The sequence below is a fragment of the Arachis duranensis genome, chromosome 1 (assembly GCF_000817695.3).
Source record: "Arachis duranensis cultivar V14167 chromosome 1, aradu.V14167.gnm2.J7QH, whole genome shotgun sequence".
Classification (NCBI taxonomy): Eukaryota; Viridiplantae; Streptophyta; class Magnoliopsida; order Fabales; family Fabaceae; genus Arachis; species Arachis duranensis.
Genome location: NC_029772.3, coordinates 19580479 through 19590914, shown reverse-complemented (window position 1 = coordinate 19590914; position 10436 = coordinate 19580479). Strand labels below are relative to the sequence as shown.

Below are 10436 nucleotides of genomic sequence, written 5' to 3'. Positions count from 1 at the left end.
GTGCTTGGAGGTTATGTTAGGAATTGATAGAACCAGGAATCCTTAGATACCTTACCTTGTTTATAGTTTAAATTGTTAGTTTTAAGTTTGAATCTGAGTGTCGACGTTCTAGGATCGCCTCTTACTTTTCCGAGACCTTATTTATTATATATGTGGGCACCTTAACCATACTGAGAATCCCCAGTTCTCATCCCATATGATATTATTGTTTTTCAGATGCAGGTCGAGATGCACCTCAGTGAGCGTCTAGAGTTCCCTCTGCAAGCGAAGAGGTTATCCTGGAATTACTGTATTTTGTTTTATGCTTTGTATATATGTATATGGATTCTCCACCCATATATTTTGTATTTTGTCCCTGCTAGAGGTTGACTTGGAGAAATAGGTGTTTTGTCATATATTTGGGGTTACTCTTTTGGGTTATATATATGTATATGTATATATTTGCTTTGGCCAGTTCTAGCTTCTCGAGCTGAGTCAGAAGTCTTGCTATATGTATCTTTGGAATTCTTCTCTCATATTTATCGCTTACGCGAGAGATGCGATTTTCTTATATATATATTTACTTTAAGAGGTCGTAATACCTTGCAACCTCAGCTTTATGACTTAAGTATAAGACTCTGTGTGGTAGGGTGTTACAAAGAAGGCAAGACTGATGAGAAAATAAAAAGATGATGAGTACCAACAAAATCAAAATTGTGATATTTTTGGATTTTTTGTTGTAAAAAAGGATATAGACGACATATTCAAAAATAGATAAAAAATGAATGATAAATTTTGGTTTTCTTGATAAGATTAGATTGATCACCATAAGTTGTCTTGATGAAATCCGGATGATTGCCATAAGTTTGCTTGATAAGATCAAAATGGTCACCACAAGTTACCTGATAAGATCATAATTTATTCTCTACACGAGAACAAAAGGAACCTCTCACATTGGAAAGAAAACTCAAAAATTGTATTTCATAATATGATAATCTCATTTTTTTACATATCTCTTAATATTATATATTACTAAGTGGATAAAAACTTACTAAATAATCTAGTATGCCTTTATTGTTCCGCTACATTTAAAATAACCACTAGATGTTTAGAAGTCTTTAGAAAAACTAAATGGAGCCTTTATATAACTCACTAAGCATTAAAATCTCATTAAGCATTTAAAAATGCAATTAACTTAGGAACCCTTAAATACGAAAACCAACATAAAAAGGATACCCAGAGAAATTCTAAAATAGGCCATAGACAACCTATACAAATTTAACAACAACACCAATTATTCTTAATTCTGCACTCATATGCTCATATCATATTCCCCTTCGTAAAAGAAATTCATCCTTGAATCATATGTTTTTTTAATCGAGCCAAACATTGCTTTTGTTTGTTTATAAAGTGCTTCATTTTCAAAATCTCTGAAAGATGACAATTATGTGCTCTTGAATAACAAATGATATCAAGAGCTTATTGCTCTAATATCAAGAGTTCTGATTTTAGCAGATGATATATATGAGAAGATGAGTGATAAATCATGATTTTGACTGCTACAAATTGCCTTGAAAAAATTAGAATGATCGCTACAAGTTGCTTTGTTAAGAATAGGATAATCGTCACAAGTTTTCTTGATAAGATCAACATAATAACTACAAGATCGCTTGATAAGATTAAAATGATTGCCACAAGTTATCTCGATAAGATTAGCATTTGTTCTCTACATAGGAAAAAAATTTCTCAGAATGAAAAAAAAACTCAAAAATTACATTTCATTATATGATAATCTTGTTTTGTTTTACATGATACATGGGCCTTCCTTTTTATAGGTTGAGTGGATAAGACTTTGTGGATAGAAAACTTGTTAGAGAATCCACTAAACTAAGATTCTTTCACTAAGCCTTTAATATTCCACTATATTAAAAATAGCTACGTACTTAAGACTTAAAAAAACTAAATATTTAAGGTGCTCAGTGGATAATAAGTTTTTAAACATCTCACAAAACATTTATTACAATTTGAATTTCTATAGAAACTAATAAAGACTCGTAAACTGGAAACTCTTAAACACTAAAGACTAACATAAAGAAAGATAACCAAAAATCTTAATTATCATCTTTAACTAATTATTTCTTTGCCTCTTATGCTCATATCAGAAGAGCACCTTGATTGTTGGATGAACCTCAAGTAGTTGTCCTCATTGATCTGGATCAACTACCTTTAGATCCTAATTAATCATTCGTTAACCAAAGGAGATAATAAGATTATCTGAAATGATTGGAGGGTTCAATCTCTAATCAGTAGGATGTTTATTAGGTAAATATTTTCCAGATGAAGAAAGCATGATCAGTAAAAGCACATCTTCGAATGGTTATAATAACTCTGAGGATTTTATAATGTGAAATATAATAGCAATATATTTATTTTCAAAGATTAGATGATGTGTAGGCATCTTTAGTTATTTTTAGGTTTCTTTTCAAATAGTTTTCTTAGGTTTGAATCAAAGTTCTTATGTTTTTAGTGAAGTTTTTATGACTAATTATATGTTTGGAGTTGTTTTAGAATAATTGTGTTTTCAAAAAAATTTTTCAAGTAATCAGGATAAAAGAACAAAAAAACACAAATACACTCCCAGAGAAGAAACACAAAGCTGGAGCCAAGCTTGAAGAGGCCAAGTCCAGCGCTAGGAACAAGCGCCCAACTCCAGGCACCGGTGCCCAGCACCCAACCCCCAAACTGGGCGGCCAAACTCCCAAGCCTAGCACCCAATTGGGTGCCTAAATTCCTACCTCCATATCCCAGTGCCTTTATGCCCTGAGAAATAGCAAAATTGGAATGGCATCCAACTACCAGAAGTAGCACCCAGCTCCACCCAACTCCAAAGTATTGGGCGCTTAGCTCTAAATCCTAAAGCCTGGCTCCTAGTAAATTTTCAACTTCTAGTGATCTATAATTCATCAAAGCATAGTGTCATTGGATCAAGCCTAGCGCCAAGTCCATAGTCCACTCAATGGAAGCTCTAAATTCAACTGAAGATTCAAGATTTAAATGATTAGTTAGCATTAACTTCTTTTCGAAAGATAAGATTTGGTTGTTAGGATTTAGTTTAGATTAGATTTGAAATATTATTTTGAATTTGAATAAGTTGTTATCTTATTCTTCGGAAAAGTGTAAAACCCAGCGCCCAAGGAAGGAGCCGGGCTCCTTCGATGCTACATTGAAGGTAGCGTCCAGTGCCAAATATGGGATCCGAGCGCTTAAGCAAGGGAAGCTCCCAGTGGAGTAATTTTTCGGTGGCGCCCAGTGCCCAAGTCTAGTGCCGGGTGCTCAAGTTCAACGTCTGGAACTTAAGCCTGGTGCCTTCGATTGCTTCTTGAAGGGGTGAAGCCCAGCTTCCTAACTTGGCGCCCAGCACCAAGCAACAATATGTCCCTGATGACTCCTTCACTTTCACTTATGCACCCCTTCCAAAATGACTTTAATTCTTCTTTCTGTTCTTCAATTTCAACTTAGTAAAAAGTTTTCAAAAAAATTGCATGCATAGTTACTCGTTGTTTTATTTTTTACTGCCACCTATCATAATTTACCTGCATGAAAGCTTGTATTTTCAAGTTACCTCTATACACCTTAGTTTCAACTTTTAATATTTTAAATTTGACATTTAGTTTTTGTTTTGCACTTATTTTTTTTGCACACATGCACACCACATATATCATCTTGAATTCCCAGCCATATAATTCATACTCCGCTGCATTATAAATTCACATGCATTTTTCATTCTTACCACATCATATACACGTTCAAACTTCTTCTTGTTTTCTCCACTTCATACTCCATTCTTTTCATACGACCAAACTCTAAGTTTGGTATTGTGGTTGTGTTGTGCATTATTGTGAGTGTTAATACAAAAAATTCAAAATGTCTTTATTCAAAAAGAGAAAGAAAAAGAAATCGGCTATTCCATCCTTTAACAAAACCCGGTTCTGATCTATACTCCATGATGATCAGTACAGAATGTGGATAAAGAAAAAATCAGTGATTATCAACGTGAGATTTGAGTTAAAACTGGATGAATATTTGGTCATTTAAGCTAAAATTTCTCGAAGAAAGTGGAGCATTTTGGCAAATCCACCAAGGAGTATGGGCCTTACCTTAGTCCATGAGTTCTATTCCAATGCATGAATGATCCATGAGGAGGAGGCTCAAAAACTCGAGGAATCGACCTTCACAAGCTATGTATGAGACCAACCTATTGACTATGGGTCTCAGAATATCCAAAGAGTCCTCCACCTTCTTCCTCTGTCTCGTTCTCCCAACTCCAATCAATGTGATTATTCTGTAAGAATGATGAGTGATAGGAGAGAGTTTGAGGTGCTCCATGACATCTGTGTCCCAGAGACACAGTGAAAGCTAATGCTAGGGGGTGCCAAATCGATTGAGGAAGTCGGACTTCGTCTTTGTCGCTAAGAGATGGTTGGATTTCATTCAACGTTCACTCGTCCCTACCTCCAATCATTCTGAGGTGACAGTAGATCAAGCCATCCTTATGCACTCTATCATGATTAAAGAAGAAATTAGAGTGGAGAACCTCATTCTTTCGTATATAAGAACCATGACCCAAAGTTCTGATTCAATATTAAGGCTCAAATTTTCTGGCATCATCCATCACCTCTGTGAAGTATCTGGGGTATCTATTAAGCAAGACACCCCTATAAAAATTGCAAGGCCCACCACTGTCATGATAATAGAAAAAAGAGTCAGAAGATATCACAGTGAAGTCTTAGAAGAAGAGCCACAACAGCATCCTCCTCCTCCTCTCGCACCTAGGACTCAAGCTGGACCCAGTCGACCTCAAGCTCAAGGGGTTGACTTGGAAAAAATTTATCGAAAATTTCAACAGTTTCAGTTGAATATGACTGAAAAAATAAAATATCTTTGTGCTTCCGCCTATTACTCACGCCCACAACAAGTCCCCCTACCAATATATGGATCAAGTGTGGGAACATAATAGAAGATAAAAAGAAGCTCGAAGATTATAGGAGGAGGCACGAATGAGACAGAGAATGTCGCTTCCTCAAACCCCAAAGGTAGAAGTCGAGACAGAGGATGAGGAAGGTAGTAATGATGAATGATGAACTTGGTAATCTTATTTTATTTCTGGTGGTTAGTTATTTTCTTTCTTTTTCCTTTTTTTTTGTCTTTTCTTTTTTTTGCATCATGTTTTCTATTTCTATTTTCTTTATTTCTTTCAATGCTTAAAATTTGTACTTCTTCTCCAGTACCCTACTTATGTAAGAGGAATTCTTCTAAAAAGAAGTTGAATAATAAAAAGAAAGTTTAAATAAAATGTGGTGGTTCTGAAAACAATGGTTTTATTTTATGGACCTAAGGTATTTGAATGGATTTTGAGAAAAAGGAGATAGAATCTCCAGAAACAAAGTTTTGGAGACATATTATAAGAATCCAACATCTAATTTCTTGAAGTATTTAAAAAAAGTATGAAAAGATAAAAAAAATCCAAAGACAATAAGGCTCTGAGCACTAATGACTAGAGCCAAGTTATGTGCCTGTGATGCTTGTGTTTCAAGGAGACATGGGCAAGTAAATTCGAAGGGTGCATCATCGCCCAATAACTTCGGTCATTAGCCCGGGATTATCGATTGAAAGTCCATATTAAGAGTTGCCTTGGGACTAAGCATTTATAGTCCAAAGAGGCTCTGGGCATCTATGTCTGGATGAATGAAGTCCTAGTTATGTGCTTGTGGTGTTGATTGTGTCGAGAAGAGGTGGTAATTAGATCTGAGGGGTGCTTTATCATCCTATAACTTGGGCCAACTGGAATGGGATTATCGATAAAAACTTACTAAGAGCTGCCTTGAGACAAAACACTTAGAGTCAAAGACTTTAAGCATCTTTTTCTGGCTAAATTATTAAGTAACTGCTTCAAAGGTCACACAATTCTAAGAAGATACTCATAATACAATCCAGAACTGAGTTTTTTAATATTCTTGATTCCAAAGTAAGCAAGGCTCATCAAGATAAGAGAAGTCTGCATATAATCATGGAGATTATTGTAAACCCCACTTTTACTTGGACTTGAATTTACAAACTCGTCATTTCTTTTTATTAAGATAAACTTTGCTTACTCTTCTTTTTGCTTGAAGACAAGAAAAATTTTAAGTTTGGTGTTATGATGCCTAGACAACTTTAGTTATTTTTAGGTTTCTTTTTGAATAGTTTTCTTAGGTTTAAATCAAAGTTCTTATGTTTTTAGTGAAGTTTTTATAACTAATCATATGTTTGGAGTTAGTTTAGAATAATTGTATTTTTTAGGATTTATTTTCAAATAATCGGGATAAAAGAACAAGAAAACACAAATACACTCCTAGGGAAGAAACACAGAGCTAGCGCCAGGCTTGAAAAGGCCAACGCCAAGAATAGGCGCCCATCACTAGGCATCGGCACGCAACGCCTAACTCATAGAAGTGGTGCCCAATGCCACCCAACTCCAAAGTACTGAGTACCCAACACCCAATCCTAGAGTCTGGCTCCTAGTAATTTTTCATCTTTCATTGGTCTAGAATTCATCAAAGCCCAACGCTAGTGGATCAAGCCCAGTGCCAAGTCCATAGTTCACTCCCTGGAAGCTCTAAATTCAACCGAAGATTTAAGATTTAAATTATTAGTTAAAATTAACTTTTCTAGAAAAATAAGATTTGGTTGTTATGATTTAGTTTATATTATATTTGAATTATTGTTTTGAATTTGAATAAGTTCTTATTTTATTCTTCGGAGACAAGAAGATAAGATTAGTTTTCAAATTTCAAAAGTTAGGAAGTTAGAATATAAATAAGTGAACAAGATTCACAGAGAGGATCGAAGAATAATTAGATCCATCCAACACCTCATTAGTTTTAGGTTGTTTTCTTTTCTATCATGAATAAGTATTTTTTTATTTTGATTCATATTTTTTTACTTTTTTAAGATTGAGTCTCATTTTTCATTTGTAATGGTTAGAAGTATTGGAAAATATTCTAATTTTGTCTTGGATTCTATTATTATTTTAAAAAATTTAATATCAAAATTAGCTTGAAACTCTTTCTCATGATTTTTAACTTGATTAGGAATAGTATTTTGAAAGTTGTGTAGCTTTAAATCGAAACAATGCATAACCTCTTCTTTTAATTAGTTGACCAAGGAATTGGTGATTAATTAAGTTAAGAAAAATTGAATTGTTAAGGAATTGGAATTTGATTACAAATGATTTAATGTGAAAAGATTTTTGCATGAGTCAAAGTAGAAAAACTTAAGTATTACTTTGTCTAAGAGTTAAACATCTCCCAATACTTTAACATCTCATTCTCTTATTACTTCTCCAAAGTTACTAATAAGTATTTATTCATTCACAAATACAATCTTTTTCATTATTCTTTGCTTCTACTTCAAGCTTCACAATCATCTTATTGCTAATGTTTGATTGATCTAATTAGATATTCAATTAGACATTACTTGATTCAATTCGTTAATTCTCATAGAAATGATATTTACTTACCGTAGTATTACTTAAAGCAATTTAATAAACTTACCAATATCCGAACCTATCAATTTTGAGTTTTCTATTTTTTAACATGGATTTTTAATATGATGATACTTAATTTTTAGGGCAAATGACATATTTAAATAAAATCAATGAATCCTTTACCCAAATATGCAAAACAGAAATATGTTACGTGGTTGTGCAAATTCGATTATTATATAAATCGTGGGAGCCAACCACGGTTTACTATTTGAACATAAACCGTGGCTGGCAGGGACGGTTTCTGTTTTGAAGAAAATGAGCATAAACCGTGGGTGGCTACCACGGTTTATGATTGCATGAAAGTCTTCATAAAACCTTGCTACCAACAATGGTTTATGAAGGAATGGGAATTTACATAAACCCCTGTAGCCTACAGCGGTTTATGAGGAGTGAAGATCTATATATATGTTGGTGAGATTCAGGTGCATGAGAGAGATCATTATCATAATGGCAAGTGAGGAGGAGAGTGTTCTTGTTCTAGTGCATTGCTCTGGAAAAATTCAAAAAAGCAAAAGATATGGTGTGAAGTTCACTGATAGAGAACCGGTGAGTGTTTTCATCAGTTCAACAAGCACGTTGTCAGATCTAAAGAACAGCATTTTACAGAAGCTTGGGATTTCTGGTAGCAAGTTTGTGAAGAAGTTATTCTACAAGATTCCCATTGCAGTTGTCTCGACCCGGGTTCAGTATGACACCTTTGTGCTAGCGGCTGATGAAGACATTAGGGTTCTGTTCCATTGTGTCAGAAGTTTTCCAGAGGTCAGAACACACGAGTTACTCGCAAAGTTGGATGTTGGGGTGGATAGTTCTAGGGCATCAGCTCCATTTCATAACTCAAGTGGCGTAGGATGTGCGTCTTGTTCGATGCCTGTGATAGCACCGTCTGTTCCGCTAGTGGCATCCCCATCATTCGCGGCTGATTTAGATCAAACGGAGGCTGTTGGTTCTGCACCTTTGCAGGATCCAGGGCTCCGTGGGCAGGCATATGAGGTGGGCACTGGTGGAGGCTTGATTCCTGATGTGCAAGGGTTTGGGGAACCTGATCGAGTAGAGAACGCAATGTATGATGATGAGTCTGACCAGGAGCCTGTAGATATCATTGGGGACAGTGATGATGACACAACTGCCAATCCACCTACACAGCCTGGGGCTTCAAGTTCTGGCACTCAGCAATACCCTCCACACTTCTCGACTTTAAACTTGGAGGCTCTGGGTGAACAGGCGGCGGATGGTGGTCCCACAGTTGGTGGCTCTTCTACGGAATTTCAGATTGGGCAGTAATTCCAAAATAAAGAAGTGGCTGTGCTGAGTGTGAAGGACTACAACATCCGTCGAGGTGTTGAGTACAGAGTCATTGAATCAGATCATCTGAAATATCATGGAAAATGCAAGGAGTTTGGCAAGGGTTGCACTTGGTTGATTCGCGTAGCGCTCCGTGCACGCAAGGGCACTTGGGAGGTTCGGAAGTACAACTGCCCACACACCTGCTTGGCTACATCTATATCGAGTGATCACCGTCAGCTGGATTACCACGTTATTTGTGCGAGGATTCTTCCGTTGGTTAGGACAGATGCTGCAGTTACGGTAAAGGTATTGCAACAAGCTACAGAAGCAGACTACGGTTTCAGGCCTAGTTACAGGAAGGTTTGGCTGGCCAAACAGAAGGCAGTGGCACAAATATATGGAGATTGGGAAGAATCATATGCGGAGTTGCCAAGTTGGATGCTAGGGGTACAGTCTACCATGGCTGGGGCAGTTACTGTTCTGAAGACCTCTCCTATTCGTGTTGGGGGTGAGGTTGATGAGTCTACGGTGTACTTTCATCGACTTTTCTAGACATTTCCACTGTGTATCGAGGCATTTCGGCATTGTAAGCCCCTCGTCAGTATTGATGGCACCCACTTGTATGGCAAGTATGGAGGGACGCTGCTATTGGCCATAGTGCAAGATGGGAACTCGAACATCCTTCCCATCGCATTCACCCTTGTTGAGGGAGAAAATGCAGAATCATGGTCATTCTTCTTGTCCAACCTACGATCGCATGTGACGCCACAGGAGGGCATCCTTGTTATCTCTGATAGGCATAATGGCATCAAGTCAGCACTTGAGGCACCTGAGACTGGATGGCTGCCTCCACATGCCTTTCGTGCCTACTGCATTCGTCATGTGGCTGCGAATTTTGCCCTTACCTTTAAAGGTAAGGATGCAAGGAGGATGTTGGTCAATGCTGCATATGCAAAAACTGAAGCAGAGTTTTATTATTGGTTTGACATCATGCGGTCTGAGAATCCGGCAATGTGTGACTGGGCCAATCGGATGGAATACGACAAGTGGACACAACACGAGGATAGTGGTAGACGGTTCGGGCACATGACAACCAACATTAGTGAATGTGTGAACTCCGTGTTAAAGGGAACTCGCAACCTCTCGGTGACATCGTTGGTTAAGTCAACGTACGGGAGGCTTGCAGAGCTATTCATTATCCGTGGACAGACAGCTGATGAGCGGATAATTTATACGCTTTTTGGCATTGTTTTTAGTATGTTTTTAGTATGATCTAGTTAGTTTTTAGTATATTTTTATTAGTTTTTAGTTAAAATTCACTTTTCTGGACTTTACTATGAGTTTGTATGTTTTTCTGTGATTTCAGGTATTTTCTGGGTGAAATTGAGGGACCTGAGCAAAAATCTGATTCAGAGACTGAAAAGGACTGCAGATGCTGTTGGATTCTGACCTCCCTGCACTCGAAGTGGATTTTCTGGAGCTACAGAAGCCCAATTGGCGCGCTCTCAACGGCGTTGGAAAGTAGACATCCTGGACTTTCCAGCAATATATGATAGTCCATACTTTGCCCAAGATTTGATGGCCCAAA

At 36.9% G+C, this 10436-nt stretch overlaps 1 protein-coding gene across 1 annotated transcript in view; it reads left to right on the top strand.

The window, feature by feature from the left end:
- The first annotated feature begins 8011 nt into the window (after positions 1 to 8011).
- The window catches only part of LOC107481570 (uncharacterized), a 4013-nt gene continuing 1588 nt past the window's right edge, over positions 8012 to 10436 (top strand). Inside the window, exons 1-3 of the mRNA XM_021130357.1 lie at positions 8012 to 8806; positions 8882 to 9376; positions 9440 to 10017. Of these exons, the coding sequence (XP_020986016.1) occupies positions 8012 to 8806; positions 8882 to 9376; positions 9440 to 10017 (1868 nt within the window). The remainder of the gene's footprint in view (positions 8807 to 8881; positions 9377 to 9439; positions 10018 to 10436) is intronic.